At 41.7% G+C, this 19,985-nt stretch overlaps 1 protein-coding gene across 1 annotated transcript; it reads right to left on the reverse strand.

The window, feature by feature from the left end:
• Positions 1–4,585: 4,585 nt before the first annotated feature.
• Positions 4,586–14,363, reverse strand: LOC141000546 (uncharacterized). The gene is made up of 5 exons (XM_073471273.1): positions 13,608–14,363; positions 10,194–10,370; positions 8,472–8,681; positions 6,092–6,305; positions 4,586–5,720 (listed from the first exon to the last, which is right to left on the reverse strand). The coding sequence occupies exons 1-5, from the start codon at positions 14,091–14,093 to the stop codon at positions 5,542–5,544; spliced, it is 1,266 nt and encodes a 421-aa protein (XP_073327374.1). The 5' UTR covers positions 14,094–14,363; the 3' UTR covers positions 4,586–5,541.
• Between the last annotated feature and the right edge of the window lie 5,622 nt (positions 14,364–19,985).

A 19,985-nucleotide genomic window follows, 5' to 3' on the forward strand; every position in this document is an offset into this window, starting at 1 on the left:
ACATCTCCCCCACTAACAGGGAGGTGTCACTCGAGGAGGCAGCTGCAGTCGCTGGTGTGACTGCTCTCCTCAAATCAGAGACCCTCGTCCCTGTCAACGGCAACCTGGCCCTGAGGCTACCACTGTCACACAGTGTACACCCCCCCACCCGAACACACACACACATACACATGCACCGACTCGGGGGAGGAAGAGGAGGAGATGAGGAGGAGGAGGAGAAGGTGGCTGTGTTCTATCTGGAGAGTTGATTTCCACTGGATTAGGGGAGCAGGGGGATGGAGACGGGAAGAAGAGAGGCAGAGGGGTAAGGGGGAGAAGGAAGGATAAAGGGAGGGGTGAGGGATGTGTGTTTTAGTTAGAACAGCGGGCCTGATTTCCTTCCTGACAGAGAGGGCCAATTATTAGCTGTGACAGTTTAGGGAAATTGGGCGTGAGTATGATGGGACAGATAGGAACTGAACAGATAGGGGAACTGATAATTGTTCGACAAAGTCAGGTAGAAATCCAGGAGGAGGATTCACCTCGCTCTGTTTCATGTGTACAAACACAAAGAGCATTTCACGATTCACCACTAAGACATTAAGTCGCTGCAACTCTCCACAAAAAAGTCTCAACATTTTCCTTTTTTTCTGGCTTTGTTCTCATCCTCTCATCCTCCTTCTCTTTCTCTGTGTGTGTATATGAATGACTGGGCCTGTATTTGTGCTGGCAGCATACATAAGAGGCCCTCTGTGCAATCGGACAAGGTGCCGATATCTCAGTCATGTGACAGTGACTTCCTGTCTGTATGTCAGACAGCAACTGAAGGCTTGTCAATACGGGCTCGTGCTCACATCCTTTCCCATCTCCTCAAACACAAACTCACACGGCCAGAAGAGAGGCGTGAAAACCACTTTCTTCTTTTTTTTGCTGCTCTGTATGTCACAGCGGGGAAGATAGGAAAACTCTGACGACAGTTTTTTTTACACACAAAAAGTATACTGTTCAGTTGATTTTATATGAAAATTTGAGGAGCAGAGGTCAGAGGGTGAATTGATTTTCTGCATCAAGCTAGCTGCAATCAGTGTGTCAGATTATCCCAGAGCAAAATTCTGTCATATATCTGCTTTTATCAAAATAAATGCATTTATTGTACTGTTGTTTAAAAGAACACAGCAGCCTGACATCCATCCCATCTACACTCCTTCCTGTTCCTCTTCTAGTTTGGCCTTTTTGCTCCGCAGAACTCAAAGAGACCTGAGAGGCTATTTCATAGGACAACACTGCCCTCGTATGGCTGGATGATGCTATTGAAATAAGACCATGAGACAATCCACGCTGGCATTACTCTTAAATTGCATGTGTGGCAATTTGGAAGAATTTAACTCATCTCAAAAAGTCGTAAAATGCACCTCATGATCAGTGGCTTACATGTAAATATTCTTTGCAGATGGATTTTAATAAACAGAGAAAGGAAAGTGAGAGTTTACAGTTACACACACTCACACAGAGGTTGAAGAGCAATCCATCTGAATCCCAGTTTATGCCCACAGCATCAAATATTCCCGGTTGGACTGACACATGCCCGTTGCTGTGACCACAACCCATCCACTCTCTGCTTAACATTTGTCATTGATCGCAGCCAAGCCCCCATTGGCAGCTCTAATTCATTTACGAACTTGTCATTCCACATTATTGATTGAGTTGTCCTTCATCCCAGCTTTAATTATATGCAAAGATAAAAGATTTTCTCATTATTGTGTTTAATCTAATGAAAGGCCTTGTGTTACAGCAGGGGCCAGTTCAGAGGTCCAGACTATTGACCTTGGAGGGCACAGCTCGAGGATGAATGTTTTTAATTAGACAGAGCAAACGGCTTGTGGAGGCAGAGCCTCAGGTTGTCTGTGAGGCTAGAGGGTGGGACAGGTTGGCACAGAGCAGTTTAATAGATCTCAGCAGGTCACTGTCTCTCACCTTTATTGTCTGCAGCTCAAGACTAAGCACTGTGTTTATCACACAGCGAAAATATTGTTTAATTTAGCATTCAGAATTTTTTTATCTTGAGACTCTCAGTCTATCTCAGGATCTTCTAGGAAATTCTGTCGGAAATAAAAATGGTATCATGAAGCAGTAGAATTATTTCATTTCTTTAGGATGAAAAAAAAACTCTGATTTAACATGAGACTAAGTATCTTGTTAAGGTGAGTTTTTAATTGAGGAATTGTATTTCTGTGCTGGTTTTGAGCTTAAAACTCATTTGGAAGTTAATTGTGATTCAGTCACTGGCCTGAGATGACACCTTGTGAATGAAGGCACTTGTCCTGTAGATTACAGCAGTGTGTGGGTGTTTGTATGTTGCACAGTAATAGAAAGACTATAGTAAAGGAAGCAGACATACAGTTCACTGTAGGACTGTATAAAAACAAATGTAGAAAATGTTATGTTTGTAGGCAGTGCTAAAAAAAATTTAATTGAATTGAATTTTGAGCTGGTTTTCATTTGTAGATTTATTAATGATAACTACTGTGTGATGAGAAACAAAATGTTGTTGATGATGAGAAAGACAATATTTGATGCATTAATGAGGGATTTAGCCAATTTTAAACCTGGGCCCTATATTTATATACCAAATGTTGTGACTGCTTCACATGCCCACATTATGCGCGACAATCAGTGGTATCGCTCAGCCTGGGATATTGTTTGAAAATGGATGTTTGATAGGTGAACACTATTCCAATTTTTCCTGAAAAAAATATTTTCTTTCCTGCAAATTTTTTTTTTCCTGCAAAAATCTTTTTTTTCCCTGAAAAAATCTTCAAAAGATTTGTTTCGGGAAAAAAAAAGATTTGTTTCGGGAAAAAAAAAGATTTGTTTCGGGAAAAAAAAAGATTTGTTTCGGGAAAAAAAAAGATTTTTTTCGGGAAAAAAAAAGATTTTTTCCGGGAAAAAAAAAGATTTTTTCCGGGAAAAAAAAAGATTTTTTCCGGGAAAAAAAAAGATTTTTTTCGGGAAAAAAAAAGATTTTTTCCGGGAAAAAAAAAGATTTTTTTCCCTGAAAAAAAGCCATATTTTTCCCTGAAAAAAAGCCATATTTTTCCCCTGAGAATTTTTTTTTTCCCCGAAAAAATTTTTTCCCTAGGAAAATTTTTTTTTTCCCCCCTGAGAAAATTTTTTTTTTCTTCCCCGAAAAAAATCTTTTTTTTCCCGGAAAAAAACCTTTTTTTTCCCCGAAAAAAATCTTTTTTTTCCCCGAAAAAAATCTTTTTCTTGAAAAAAATCTTTTTCCCGAAAAAAATCTTTTTCCCGAAAAAAATCTTTTTCCCGAAAAAAATCTTTTTTCCTGAAAAAAAAAGATTTTTTTGCAAAAAAATTTCGTTTCATTTTTTGGCGAGGAATATGTCAAACATGGCGCTAAGCTGCCCTTGGTGTCACGGGTGGAATTCTGGGTATTTTTAGCTCTTCTCATCAATGGGTGCCTACAGTGAATAGTGAATCACGGCCACAGCCGAGAGGAAGACGAAGAAAGTGCATATTTCCAGCAAGAAATGACAGAAAATGAGTTGTATGTGTCTGAGATGGAGGTTGGAAAACATTCTTTATTAAGTCTGCAAATCTGCACGTTTTCCTTTAGCAACGAGAGGACAGTGAATATTCATGCATCCATCAGCATTTCGCACGAGTGTCAGTGTCAGTGCGCAGTATTTATTTGTTTACAGCGATCAGACTGACTGCTTCATGTGCCCAAATTATGCGCAACAATCAGTGGTATCCCTCAGCCTGGGATATCGTTTGAAAATGGACGTTTGATTTTCCTGAAAAAAATGTATGAATGTAATTGTCATGCCATTGTTTAGAAAAGGCTGCCTGATGTGCATGTTATATGTCATTTACACACCAAACATGTAAATATATCACCCATGTTTAAAAATACCATAATGTCCCTTTAGATTGTTTTCACTGCAAACCCCTGAAAATGAAAGTTGTTTTTATGGAGGTTTGTGTTTGAGACAAGAAAAGTGAATGTAAGGCTTTAAAAGTCTTCATGCCAAACTCTGTTGACTTTATAAACTGACCAAAAATAAATAAATAAATTTTCAGAATTGTTTTTCTGCATGTCATTACACTGTGTGAGAACGTTGCTCAGTTTAAAGGTTCAAGTTTAAGACTTAGTAGATGCAACAGACAGGCTGCACCACTGGAGGGCAGTACTGCCTCATTTCAGCCATCGTGGAAACTGCACAGAGGACAGCTCTCAGATAAATGGTTTGCACAGCAGCTTGTAAAATTGTAGCAAGATCTGAATAAAGATCGAGAGCAATTAGAAACTGATGGAACAGATCAGTCTTCTTTTTAAGGATGTCATTATATTATCTTAAACTACACTTAAAATGTAATAAATTAATACATTTTCCTCAATCATATTTTTTTTTAGTAAGCACTGATGCATACATTACAAAAGTTAATTCAATAATATAAATACATTTCTCCTTTCTTGTACTAGCCCTGACTAGCATCTACATTTAGGTTGCTTTTGTTCTTTATTGAATTGCATTGAATTTCTAATTAAACAAATGAAAAGGTTTCATGTAAAGACCATCCACATCACTGACAAATCACCTTCTTTATTGGCACTTTGACAGAAGCAGGACATTATCAGTGTATCCAACCCTTCGTCTGAAATAATAAACTTTTAGACACGATACTTGAGTCCTCTCGGATAAAAAAAAAATGTGACACCAGCGAGCTGAACTTTTAATGCGACACTTGGCCCAATAATCCAGTTGCAGTGCCCTACATTTCTTGAAATATGCCAAAAAACATCTTTGATTTACAAGGCAGCACACAAAATAGGCCAATCTAGCAACTACTTCAGAACGTCATCAGCGCAATTATCACCACATTGTGAAACAAACACAAAGACAAAAAGGCTTGATAATAACACTTTGGAGCAGCTGCCTCCTCACTTCATCCTCTGTTAGATCATTGACAATAACAGTTTTATACATTTCTCTGTACTAGCGGACGATGCTACGGCACAGTCTCGTTTCCTCCGGCACCACTGATGTGACGTCCAGAGAGCACAATCGACTAGATTTCTGAAATCAAGTCGATTCTTTCCCAGATGACAGGAGAAGACGACAGTGATGAAAATGTTAAAGGTCACAGAGCTTTCACTTAATCCAACTATTCCTGCTACATTCTCACACTGCTCAGAGGAATCTAAATCCAAAGTGCAGTGCATTAGCAGTCACTGTATTTTGTTTCATTGCAGCTGTAAGAGATTATATATCTCTTTCTGCAACAGCTAGCTCCTGCAAACCTGCAAACCTGAACATCTTCAAATGCAATGTACTAAATGTGTAGTACATCCAGTCCCTGTGTGTCACAAAGCTTTATGGTCACATGTTTACATCCATTATCCATCTGCTCACAGCTCATACTCAATTCATGACCATCAGGGGTCCGTTCCAGCATCACATTCATGATTCATTGTAAACATTCGCTGTAAACACAAATAATCCACTAGGTGGCATTATGCATTCACAAGGTCTTCCTTCTGTTTCATTCATACATTGATTCAGCCAGGCCTGTCTGCTTGAAGGTCTCAGCCACCTGTCTGGAGTGCTGCATCTTAGCTGACAGCGCCTCTAGAATATCATTCTGGTCCACTGCGGTGGCTGTCCGGTAAATGAACGTCCCCATTGACTCCAGACCACGCATACCTAGATTCACCCCACAACCTGGAGAGGACAGGGAAAAACATAAATTACAGACATCTTATGTGCATCAAATAATTACAGTAATGTACAAAACATATTAGACTCGCCTTGAAGTCATGAGAAAGAGCATGAGGCACAAAAACAGAGACAAAAACCAGAGGAGCGTCACATGAAAGTCCATTGGGTGCAGTACTGAGTCACACACCCATCAACACACACATAAAAAATAATTTATCCTCTCCTCATCTTCTCTCTCCTTTTTCTGCTAATAGGGCTCTGATGTTATGTCTCACCTTCAGCGACACTTTGAGGACAGAAAAGATGGCACATCAAATATCTCCTCCTACCCTCAGCGTAAAAAGCAATAACTGGTGTTTTATAGACATGTGTACCTGTGTCAAAGTTGAGGACGCGTGCTGCCTCCCCCTCCACAGTGACCGCCACGTTGTCCCCCTCTATGTAGGCGGCGCTGATGCGTCTGTGGGACAGCTGAACCTCGAAGAGGCGGCGGCTGCACTGCATGTGGTGGAGCGTCGGGTCGCTGAGACGAGGCTCTATGTCCGTCTTATAGGCGTTAAAGGACTGGTGGAAGATGTTCTTCATGATCTGGGCAGAAAAACAGAGACAGATATGAGATATTTCTCATCATTTGTAGCATCATTAAAGGACAAGTTCACCTATTTTTAACCTCATCTTGTTGTAAATCGACTTGCTAATGAACACAGTTACATTTAAAACATGTAAGAAAGCTCTGCTCACCACTCTACAGTTTTATTGCTTTTGATCAGGTGCCACAATTGAACTGTAGCTAGATGCAACACAGTTTTGGGTCTTCGGTGGTGAAGTCTCCCATGAAATACAGAGAATACTAACACCTGCAATAATTTAAAGGGCCTCTGTGGAACAGTTTGTAGCAAATTACATGTATTAATCACTTTTTTATTGGCCATATGTGAGCAGATTGTAACGTGATGTGAAAAATGAGACCTTCCCTCTCTCTCTCTCTCGGTTGCCTATACAAGCCTGAGGACGATTTGTTTAAGTTGTTTAATGCTGCTGGGCCGTGCATTTCTTTGTGAAAGGCTTTGTGAAGATTTTCCACGACAGTCCAAAGGATGTGACTCTAAGCATGTTCTTGAGTGCTTCATCTCTTTTTATGCCCCTTTAATGGTGCATGAGAGTTAATGTACATCTCCTTTTTTAAAATTATGTATGAAACTTTTTGAAGATGAATATATATATATTTTTTTGCAGGATCGTTTGATCAAGTGTTTGTTTTCGTAATACTCATTTTGGCCACAGGGGATGGAGGACGAGGATGAAGCTCACCTCCAGCAAATGTTCCACATTGGACTAAAAGCACGTTTTCTTCCATGTAGTCTAAACCAAAGACATGACAGTAATGGTGCACACTGTAGCTTTCTATCACACAATATACCGTCTGTACCTTGTGTTTAAAACTTTTAAAGATTAGAAAGAAGAAAAACTTATCTTACTTAGTTTTGATACTGAAGTACATTTAATATCAGACACTTTCAGACTTTTACTCATGTACTATTAGTATGTGTGACTTTCACTTTTACTCAAGTAATATTTTTCCACAATATTTTTTACTTTGGATGCTTTTTAACAACACTGTTCATTTGATCCATTCATTCATAGACAGAAAATTAATCGGCAACTATTTTGTAAATCAAATTAGTTATTTCTGCCTTTTTACAAGCAACAGATTCTCTGGTTGCAGCTTCCCAAATGTTCAATGTTCTGCTTTTCTTTGTCATATGTAAAATTAAATTGCACTTTGAACTGTTAGTTGGACAAAAGATTTCATTTTTTGCTCTTAGAAACTGTGATGGTTATTTAATTTGACTATTTTTTGTATTTCAAAGGCAAAAAACAATTGACTATCTGTGCTCAAACAACTGCACCTTTTTCCATCTGGAGTGACTCATAAAAGAGCATCATCATTTTATGTTGATGCAGAGCAGAAGAAAAAATTGTGCTGCTGTGTGCCTCCTCATCGATCCTACAGTAATTGTAGGTATTGAGTGACAAGTCTCACTCTCTCTCTGTCCCTGCCACTCTCGCTCATTCTCTCTGCTTCACCCTGCTCTTCTTCGACCCATACTTGCACAGTCATCTGTTACCAAGTAACAGTGCATCTGAATGGCCACCCACATAGCAACAAGCACTCCAAGGATGGTCTTGCTGCTACATACCTGTGTGTACCACACTACATGCTATGGCTACAGGCTCTGCATGACCAGGGCGGTGCTTGACATGAAAACCTGGAGTGTAAATAAAACAGCGGTTGCACTGTGGCTGCACCCACAGCCTGCTGTCGAGCACAGGAAGGAAAAAAATCCTGCCCTCCATTTATTCACTGATGTGTAACAGCAGGGTACAGATGGCCTCTACACACACACACACACACACACACACACACACACACACACACACACACACTGGTGAGGTCTACTCTCTCCTCCTCCTCTTTCCCATTTCTTCATGCTCTCTTTGGCTCAGACACATACATACTTAAGTTTTAAACACACACATGCACTAAAGCAAACAAACACTATACACTCACAAACGGACACTAATGGACTCCCACAATGGTGCACTTTAAGGACATTTGTTGAATGAAAGGAGATGAATATGTTGTTAGGCAAGGCGACATCGTTATTATCTGTCCTTCCCTTGTTTTAACATGAAAACACAGCTGCGAGCACAATACAAAGCCGTGAAAAGGTTTTATCAGAAGGGGCTTACAGACGAGTTGGCCGTGTGCCTGAGGAAGCGGACCATCTTGGTGTCAGAGGCGGGGCAGGCGAGGGCCATGTAGCGGTTCCTGAAGGTGCCGTAGATTTTCAGGTGGAAGCCGGGTTTGGTCGTGTGGTTTCGGTGCTCTCGGAGGGCCTCCACTCCGTAAGCGGACAGGTCGAAGTAGAGGCTGTGGGCACGGATCTCAGGGGTGGGTACCTGAAGAAAAAGAAGAGATGCTGGATCAAATAATTTCAGATGTAATAATATAACGCAAAGACCAGCAACAAGGCTAGTGTCACATCTGACATCGTTATAGTGAGTCTAAATCTTTAAATACATGATGGGTATGTGGTGAAAAGACACAGAACATGGCCGATACGCCATCTCTGCCTGTGTGGCTGTCGTCACTTGAGTGGCGATTGAGAACAGCTTGATTTTTATTCAGTGGTTCAATCTGGCACTGACTACTCCGCATTTTCCCCTCTAGCCAGGATTGATCAATTTTCTTTTCAATGACATAAACCAGCCGAGGGGAGTCAGACAGCAGTTACTGCAGCCAAGGGAGATAGCGCGGGAACAGAGCGCCGGCGACTGGGTGGGGATGGAAGGTGGCGGTAGGGCTGAGCGGGTCATATCCTGGGAGGTAAATTCAATCACTACAGGAAACAGCCAGGGAGAAAAGAGGCCAATAAAAGGCAGCCACACGGCCACTGGAGAGAACGTGATATGAATGGTAATGGTGGCATAAAATAGCCAGAGAGACTGTGTGTGTATTAGATCATAATAGCCTGGAAGCTTTTCACCTCGACCTGTTTATTTGTTTCTCCAAATCAATCCACTCTTTTGAGCCGATTGTCACCGTAGATCATCAAAAAGGCAACCTCTCATCTCCACAAATCAGTTTGTATAAACAAAATAATTATCAATAGTTAGTCATTGTCAAGGCTAATGTCTGGTGATCTGCAGGATAAGGAGCAGACTACAGCTGTAAATGTCATTTGTCTACATTTTAAATGTCCCCAGTGGACCAGCAAGGATGTGATGTTTGTTTGTCTCAACAATACTCAATTGTCTGTACTGCACCATATTCCAAACATTACATTTCTTATTTTCAGTCTTCTTCATGTGCAAAATCAATAATTGTGGGCACATTTTTAGAAGTGATTACTGTCTTTTTCAGTCTTTTGTGGGCCTCAGTGGAAACACCACTGAGTCATCACTGAAGCAACCATCTGCTTATATAATGCCAAGTGACCTTTGGTGTATAATGTGAGGAACATGCAGCTGATGTTTTGATATCTTAAATCATATTCACCTGGCAGGGGGACTGTCTGGCCATGGGGGCACGATGAATCACAAGCGTTATCATCACCATCACCTGCCTGCATCCGAACAACAGCTGCTCTTATCAAATTCGATAAGTAAATCAAAATAAGGCCGAGATCCAACAGTCTGCTGACAACTGGCTGTTTATATGAGAGTCAGATATTGTGTTCAGCTGCTATTGGCGGGTGCACATCACTGTTTGCTCAAATCAGCTTTATATGGCCAAATAAAGTCGCCTTCACTGTAATATCCTGCAATATCCTGTTTCTACTGCCGTCAGTCTTTAAACAAACACCAACCTGCCGGTTATTGCCTCAGTGAGTGCACTTGAGTGAACGCATCCATTAGTGCATGTACATGTATGCATATACAGCTTGTATGTATGTGTGTGTGTGTCCTGACCTGTCTCTGGTCTAGTCTCTCTATAGTTGCGTTAGCTCCATAGGCATGGCAGGACTCCACAGTGTAGTCAGAGCTGATGCCCAGCACCGAGCAGGAGTCGCCACATGACCCATCAGCCACCACGATCACACGTGGCCAGTTATTTTGTGGGATCCGCCGCAGGTATTCCTCTGTAAACTGAAACGACAAGAGATAAAACAAAAATCAAGAAAAAAAATGTGTGATTTAGTGTTTATATATAGGCTTCTTCAGTTCTAACTAACTGCAGCTCCCCTCCAGTTAGTCAGAACTGAAGGAGCCTCTTGGATGAGAGGTGAAACGTCTTCAAGAAACTGAAACACGTCCAGTTGCCTACGATACAGCACCTAGAAAGTAAACTTTGTATTAGTGCCGTCCTGTCCCACCAGGCTACAGAGCAGCTTCTTCCCTCAGGCTGTGACGCCACTCAATTCATCCTCAGCGCTCCGTCATAAAAAATAGATGCAATTTTATGACTTCTCCGACCCGGTGACAAGCACTAAGAAAAACTATAATAATTATATAGACATGACCCCTTTTTGCTGATGGTCTTGTTTGCTTATGCAGATCATATAGCGCCATCATTATCAAACTGGGACTGTCTCATCTGTTCAAGTCATTAAAAGTTCCTTGTAATACATTTAAGTACTTTCTAAAATAAAGCTCTCATAAATCTCCCTGCCAGCCTGGACCCTCACCAGTATGCATTCAGAACCAACAGAACCACAGAGGATGCCATATCCACTGCCCTCTACTCAGTCCTCACACACCTTGAAAATAAGAACAGCTACATCAAAATGCTGTTTGTTGACTTCAGCGCAGCATTCGATACAATCTCACCCATGAAGTTGATTTGGACAACTTAACACTCTGGGCTTGCGTACCATATTCTGCGATTAGATATTGGACTTCCGCACAAGCAGAGCCCAGATGGCACAGATGAAATTGTTTGTTTTTGTTTGTTTCTTTTTCTGTGATGTAGCTAAAAAGGACTTAAACTAAATTTGGTTTTAATGCTAACATATGGAGGCTAGTTAGACTGCAGGCAACTTTGAAAGTCCTTTTACGGGATGCAACTAATGATTATTTTCTTCATTTATTAATCTGCTCTTTATTTTCTAATCTTATAATCGTTTGGTCTGTAATATGTGAATTCCTGTGTCAGAGTGGTGTCTTTAAACAGCTTTTTTTGCCTGAGTAATAGTCCAAAGCCCCAAGATATTCAGTTTTCTAACATGTAAGACAAAGAAAAATTGGAAATCATCACAAGCAGGTAATGTTTGGCTTTTTTGCTAGAAAAAAAAAACAATTTAAAGGATCAATCAGTTCTCAAGGCAATTATCAATTAAGTTATTGTCAATCAAGTAATTCATTATTTCAGCTCTACACGTTACTGCAGCCATATTTACAGATGCTGAAAACAATAACTATTCCTCATCTTTATTTGACTCTATGTACATTTTTCTGCAAATACTTCTAGAGTTGCTCAGGATTGGATTTATCCTTCTATCACTGCCTATTAATCTAAGACACAGGTGGGTTGTATTGTAATAAACCCACACACGGCATTAAAAAGGGCTCCAGAGGTTGAGCTTTTCTTGGCAACAGTGGGTCTCTCACAGAGATTTATTATTATGCCTGTGTGTGCATCACTGCCTCTCTGTGAAACACCAGATACTTGCCTTTGCATATGAGGAGACAGAGCAGGACAAAGACTGACAGGCTGAAAGGGGGAATAAAAGGGCCTTACAGGAGCTATAATGGCTCAGCACCTATGAGATCTATGTTTAATCCATTTAGACTACAGAGAACAGGTAATGTATTAGACTATTTTGCATTCTCAGACCTTTGAAGCACCGACGGGCAAGGAGAGTAAAAAAAAAAAAATACATCAAACACAATGTCCTATCTAATCAAGAGGAAATGGCAGAGTTGGCAGTGACTCTTAACGAAACTGAAGTTTGTTGTGATCGAAGACATTCTTGACCTTGTCTTCTGTCTCACAAAGGTTGGTGAGTCACTGGATAGCAGCGAGGACGGCAGCAGCTAACAGGAACGACACTGGAGCTGAGGAGGAAAGAAGCTGCTGGCCACAGCAACACACACAAATGAGAGAGCTGAGATATCTTTGTTTCCTCCTGATGATGAGCACCAAGGACAGAAACATCACAGTGTAATAAAAGCAAAGTCACAACATCCACACAGTGAGGATGTAGCTCAACCTCAGCAGAGCAGCAGTAAAGTCTTGTCCCTGGCTCGCAGCCATGACACAAATATTCACTGAACATTTAATCATGGTTTGCCCACGTTGAGCACTTCTCTCTGAGAAACTCCTCCGAGGTTTTCATGTTAGTGGGTTATGTCTTTGTCCCTAAGTTGAGGTCAGATTGGGGGTGTTCTCTCATGTTATTGCCCTCATGAAGCCAACAGTGAAGGCCTGTACAAATAAACACAACTTTTTAATAAAACAGGGATCACGTGTTTGTGTTTATCCTGATGCATCGATCACAGATTGTGTTTTCGATGTTGTGTTATGAAATCGGGCGCCAGATCACACAGGAACATTTAATTTAATAGGCATCTGACTTCACAAAATCCCCAGTCGAAATCTGTAATTGAACCATTTGGAATTAAATAGGATTACATTTTAAAATCCATTTTATTACGGAAGGCGTAATATGATGGATTGGGTTTTGTTTACTATAATTCCGTCTTTTACTTTCCACTGGCCTAAAAACTGCAGCGAGGATTCTCCTCAGGGTTTGAGGTCAGCTTACATAACAGGTTATTTCAACTGATGAGCCCGCTTTCAGCCTGACATTATACAATGTTGTGTGAGGAGAAGCTTAGGGAGAGTGTTTGTGCAGTATGTGTGGCGTAAATGAGCAAAACCATGCACAGAAAGTCAGTTTGGTGAGAAAAAAACATGTTCTGTGTGTCTCAGGGAGGGTAAACTGTCTCATGTTGAGATCAGCAAAAAGCCTCTTTAAATGTCAGAAAAGGATAAAGTGAGCTACAGTGTGAGACAGCTCGGGTTCACTTGAGAGCCTGAGGAGACTGAGGGCTCTTGATTTAGGAACAGACATCTCTGTCACCATCGCTGCTGATAGCTATCAGACCCCTGCTGAAGTGGAGGCACACACCAGCCTCTTCTCTTTGACCGCTGCCACTTAGGGGGGATCAGGTTTTGACAGACTATGAAGGCACAGTCATTACAAGATGAGGCAGTGTGAGAGTCTCCCTCTCTCTCCTCTCTACAAAGTCTCACATTATTTCCAGATCAGTGCTGTCTATGTATTATTGATACATTCTGAAGTTGTGTAACAGGATTTACAGCCAAGTTGTGACACATTACACACAGACCATAAGATGACTGAATCAGTGAGGAGGCTCTACCTTGGTCCCCAGCTGCACCTTGACATCCACCTTCTGTTTCTTCTGCTCCAGGATGCTCAGCAGGTACTCCTGAAACACCCCTATCCTGGTGAAGAAATGCTCGTTGTGCCAGCAGCCCTCCATGTTATCAAAGTCCACCCCGAGTCCCAGCAGAAACTTCACGCTGCGGGGATCCAGTGCGATCTGCTGGGGCCGGCAGAGCAGGGCGGTCCGGTACCTCTCATCCAGCACGGTCAGTTTCAGCACCTTACCGGAGCGGACAGCGACCAGCGCGGCCGTCAGCCCCACGGGTCCCGAACCCACGATGAGCACCGAGATCCTGGCCCGCCACTGTCTGATGCCGTCCAGGCTCACCTTCACCGCCACGTACACGACCACCGCCACCAGGGTGCTCAGAGCGGTGTCATAGGCGAGAGCGCGGTACCTCTCCTCCGCGTTCTGCCCGATGTCGCCAACTCCAGCGTTTTCCGCCTGCAGCCCGTCCATACCGCGAGCAGAGTGACACTGTGATGTGTGCCAGCAGCTCGATCCTTCCTCGTTAATTATCCCGGCGTCCACTCATCATCTGTGCATCCGCTGAGAGAGAGAGGCAGGCTGCTTTACGTCCATGCACACCAGCCAAACCAGCTGCGACGTGCCACATGCGTCCTCTCCTCTCCTCTCCGCTCCGCTCCGTCAGCTGCAAGTGGAGTTGTTGCAGCACGCTGGATTCTCTCTCTCTCTCTCTCTCTCTCTCTCTCTCTCTCTCTCTCTCTCTCTCTCACACTGTGTGTGTGTGTGTCTCTCTCTCTCTCTCTACCCTGAAGTGGAGGTGTGTGTCTGAAGAGCGTCGGCACAAAAAGAGCAGTTTAATGTATCAGCAGTTCGCGCGTAAAGGTTTAAATGTGTCATAGTGTCATATTTCCCAAAGTGCCAGGACTTCATCGAGTCAATAGAAACCACACCGTAGGCATGCGATTCACCCCCACCCCTTCCTAAAATCCAATAGATGCGTAACAGCAAACTGCAGGGCCTGGACAATGTGCTTTGGTTTTACTCTGAGAAACTATTGATTTACTGTTGCTAAAACAAGAGAGGTCGATTCCATCTCTCCCTCTCTCTCTCTCTACAAGGACAGCAGCACAGCAAGCCTGCTATATAATCCCAAAGGACTGATTACAAACTGTGAAGACATCTACTGTTATTTTTCCGACAATAACGTCCCCCTGGGAATAAGAAGACCCCTGCTGTGCAAAGCAGAAGCTGACCAATCTGATCTGACGTCGAGGGTTAACAGTGTGAAGCTGCCAGTGAAAGAAGAAATGTTCCTGCTTCACATCCTCTCTAATCTCTCTGGTACCCCTGTGAGCCACGTATTTGCCATTTTACTTGACTAAAACTGACAAGGCCAAGGTTGATCTGACTTTTGTTTCCTTTTCCTTTCAATTCAATTCACTGAGCTTTACTGGCATTACATTTTGCACAACTCCAATTATAATAAAACAAGGAATTAACAACAGAAAAAGGTGTAAGGGTGTAACTCCACCAGTTTTACACATTAAAGTGTTTTTTACAGGTCTTGGGGAGTACTGCTGCCTACAGGGAAAAAAGTAGTATGAAGCGTTTTTGTGGCTCCAGAGGAAGCTGCATGAAGTCTCAGTGGCTATGTTGCATTGTGGGTAATGTAGGCAACATGTTTTGGAAAGGAAGAAGAATGTGTGGATTTAAACAGGTGATATCTCTGGTTCCGCTTTATCTATTTTTATCTATCTATCAGTGTTGTAGGAGAGCAATGCTAGACCACTGGACTGCATTTTTTTTAAAAAACAGGGGACTACATTACCCATAATGTAACTTGACATCACCAGAGGCAATTTATTAGATTGCATGCAGCTTCCTCTGGAGCCACAAAGGATTTAAACTTGATTGAGTAGGGTGGAGTTACCCTTTAATAGAATAAAATAGATCATTAAAGAGATAAATGAAACAAAATAACACACATACAAATATATACAGTATATATGTATATATTAGACATACATCACATATACTGTATATCCTATTTCATTATGTATTTATCCTTATACAGTATACATACACAGTTTATGTATTTGTTAATGTTTTTTCCCTTTTATTGTGAAAGGGTGTCACATAAAGCAGCCAGAAAGTTGGGCCTTTTTTACATTTTGGGAAGAATTGTGAGTCATGTTGACGTGTGTGTTGTGTTAAGAAGTCCACCTGTCCTCTCTCAGCTGAAAGGAGCAGTGGCGATGAACACACTTCACCATGGTGATGGCTCCTCAGAGGTCCAGGTCCAATTTATATGAAAAGCTGCATTCATGTGGTGCTGCTGCTGCTGCTGCAAATGGATTGTAATGGAGCATTGAAAGCAGTACAGCAGAGATGATGAGGCAGTGACGCCACACTTCATTTTTATTCAACTTATTTCTGCACTGTGATGTACAAGTGGTTTATACAGACCTCTCCCTCCGCCCGTATTTTGTAATGTCTATTCTTAATGAATTTTTTTGTAATGAACCGAGGCACATGTTTATGCATTTTCACTAAATTTTGTCTTTTTTATTTATTGTATCTGTTCTTATTTTGTATGAAGCATAGCACTGAAGGGACATGATATGATTCCCTGGAGAGAGTGACAATAAATTCTACCTCTCTAACAAATATCAAATAAAGAAGCAGCATAAACGAGCGCATATTGTGTTACATACGAACAGCATTCTGTCACCTCCCTTCATTTTCCTCCTCTCTGCTCTGCTGTCACCTTTGAATGACCCCAATGCATCACATTCATCAGAAGGTTTAGCATTTTAACTAATGCCCTGACCTTTAAGCCCCATTCGAGCCCTGCTAATAAAATGAGCACTTTAAAGGTGGTGATGACATCGATTTACTTAAGTGGCTCCTGATATAAGCCAAAGCCTTCACAGGAGACTGACAGAGAGGTTCATATGGAAAATTTTGCCTCAGCATCTCTGACTATGACAGACAGGTGTGCAAATCCACAAATCCACTTAAATTGCCAGGGATCTAGAGAGAAGGTGAGGGGAGGAAGGCAAACACATACACATTCAAAGAGAAGGAGACATATTGGTGTGAAACACCATGCCTCCACCGGTAATTGGTTTCCACCTCTGCAGGTGCCTGGCAACGATCATACTGTCCAGCCAGTCAGATAAAAAGAGAAATGAAGCTCTAATTACAGTTAAGACCTGCAAGCTGCCACGCAACCGCAGACGAGGCATTTCCATGGAAATGAATGGAGAGTTGTCTCCGGGAAACAAAATGATGAGCTGAAATATTCCACAATGATGCACTGATGATCATTTTATCAAACTAAAGTGTTGTCTTTATCTTAGTACAGATTTCATGCAAAGGACAGCTCAGCAAAGACAAATTGAAAGCACAACTGACTGAATGCATGAACCTGACGATGTACTTCTACATGTTTGTTTACTCCAGTCGAGGCTCGTTGGATAGTATCTCACCTCCCCCTAGTTCCTCCTCACATAATGTTCCATGAAAGAATACACTAGAAAACAATTAAGTGACGCCTTTGCTTTGATTTCCACATTGCCATGCTAATATATGCAACTACACAGGGGCGATGGAGATAATCCTTCCACGCAGCCTGGGGATTTGAATGTGTTAATGGCACTGAGTGGATCCCTCACACATCCTCCTCCGACTCAATCCTACAGCCGAATAAAAGGAGCACAGAGAGCACGTTTTTTTTTTATCAGTTTGCCAACATCTTATGGACAGTAATGGGGCTAGGCATAGATTTGAGGTCATTAGAGAAAAAAACAAAAAAAACAAATTAGGCCCACGCATAATGAAGACAAACCCTCATTGTTGTCAGGGAGTTCAGGCGGTATTAAATCAGCATATCCACATACTGCCGGAAGAAAGGGATGAGGCCACCAATTAGTTTGCAGTCTTTAAAAAAAAAGCTTTGAATAGTTTGGACAAGTTGAAGTTAAATGAAGAGGACAATCGAGGGGAGAGAGAGACAGTGACTACGCATGAATGAGGACATCATGGTTTGTGATTTAAATCGTGCACAGATAAATACACAGAAGCGCATCAGCTGCTCTAAAGCCAAATGTATCAGTGTTAGGAGCAAAATATCCGACATGCAGCGTTACACAGAACTGCAATAGTTGGGCTGACCTACAAACCAACAGTGCACTTAATGACTGAGGCATTAAAGTTTCAGTATATTATCTGCATACACCAATGTTTTATTTCAGACATCTTAGGCAATTTGTATCTTACGTTTGGTGACGTCATCGACCTCAACATTGCATTTTTACAGTTTTTTGCCCCATAACTCTGCTTTCAAATCACAACCTTTATTAATAATGTTTTTTATTCATTCATTTATTCATTCATATTTGCTGCCAGCTGCTATGGCCAAGAAACAAAATTGTACTTGGAGCCCCAATTTTGACAGGACACAAAGTATATATGTTGATTTCCGGGAGTAAAGGTTGGCTTATGCTATGGCTTAAAAACTCTGACAACCGCTGTATGTTTTATGGAATTACATGACTGTTATTCATTGGACTTCATTTGAGAAAGCAATTAGCCTGAGTCAGAACTGCCAAAAGTGGGGCCTGTGGGCTAACTCTGGCCCGCCAGATGTTTCTAGCAAAGAAGAAAAAAAGGAAAAAAGACAATTTGCTGTTTATGCTGTTTCATTTTTGGGAGATAAAAATGTGGGATCCCTTATAATTTATTTTTCATAATCTGAGCACGGCAGGCAGAATGACATTTTGCACATGAAGTCAGTCAATTAAGGAAGCTTTACATCCTTGTATCATTTTGCATCTAAACAATAAAATACTTGCTTGATTTTGGCCCACCGTTAAGCTTCAGTTTTGGGAAAACGTTTGGGATCGGTGTACTCCCGCTCTGACCGACAGCTACATAAGCAAGAATGTAGAAGACAGATTTACAGTCATTACGTGGCAAGCTAACATGTTAGGGAACATGCCAGTGGGAAGCTAGCGAGCAAGTTTGTTTGCATTTTACAGCTGAAACCCTCACATTCTCCTGAGTTTTGACAGCCTGAAAATTGTTTTCGCTCTCTGCATGGTCCCAGAGGTTGCCTCCATGTCTGATAATAAACTTCAGGGTTTATACAAACAGTGGAGAAAGTTTCATGCTGTAGACATGAAGCGCATAATACCTAGGTTATCTGCTCAAGTACAAACTCTTCAAACACACTGAAAATACCGGAGACATATTTTACAGTAGCACTTGCTATGACCATGCACACCCTAAGACTGCAGTTTATCCAAAATCCAATGCATTTTTACTTGTTTTCTTTGCAGGGAGCCCATTTCTCCCTTGTTCTCTCTAAATGGCCTTTCATCCACAATTACTCCCCCTCTGTGTTTTTTTATAGCCAGACATGACGTCCACACTGCCCACTGTATCAGCATGTGTTCTGGACTGATGAGTTACATCTGCCAAAGCACCACAATGGGTTTCTCATGGCCTGTCTCACCAAACACTGTGCCATGGTGTGCTGATGGTTTCATTAATCTTCCAATGGTTCCTCTACGCACTCAAAGTGAATTTTGTGGGTTTATTGGGTTTGGAAATTTAATTTAGCTCCCTTTTAATCTCTGGGATGTCAACCTAAAATGAAATATTTCCTCCCTAGTCTGGGAGATAACAGAACCCGCACTAACTCCCAGGTACGATAACAGGCAAGGTTCTTTGTGAATTTACAAAGAACTGCAAATACTTTCCACTGGACCATTCATTCAAGGCCTTGGTTAAGCAAACGTTGCAGCTGACAGCGACACAACAGATTAGACTGGACAAAAGCCAAAATATTTAGCATACTTTATCTGAAGGACAGGCAGATAAATGACTCCGTCCATGGACAAATGTAATAACTTCCAGTGTAAATTCATCATGTTGAGTTCAAAATGTTCTGTACTCTTATTGTTGAATATTTTTCATCTTCGCCGTGCGTTACATGTTGCTACTGAAAGTGTGAAATTATAGAGGAAAGCCCAGCTTTAGTTCACGGTTTTTGCACTGCCAACTGTCAACCCTTCCAGCTGAGTCTCAAGTAGTGACGTGCTCAGAGCTGACAGACTGAAACTGTGCTGACGTGGGCTCAGGCAGCCGAGAACACACGATGACCACAAGGAACAGATCAGATCACCATGGTTACTCAGTGTAATAAGGTCAATGTGTGACGCTGGATGTTACCATCTTAGCAAACTACTGGAAGGTTTCCATCTGCAATCAGTTATTGCAAATCTGGATTCTTGGATCTCTGTCCGGTACAGCAAATACAGTAATAGCTGACCGATTCCTTGATGGTCTACTTTCATCTTACTGGTGCGTTGTTAATGG

The sequence above is a fragment of the Pagrus major genome, chromosome 8, assembly GCF_040436345.1.
Source record: "Pagrus major chromosome 8, Pma_NU_1.0".
Classification (NCBI taxonomy): domain Eukaryota; kingdom Metazoa; phylum Chordata; class Actinopteri; order Spariformes; family Sparidae; genus Pagrus; species Pagrus major.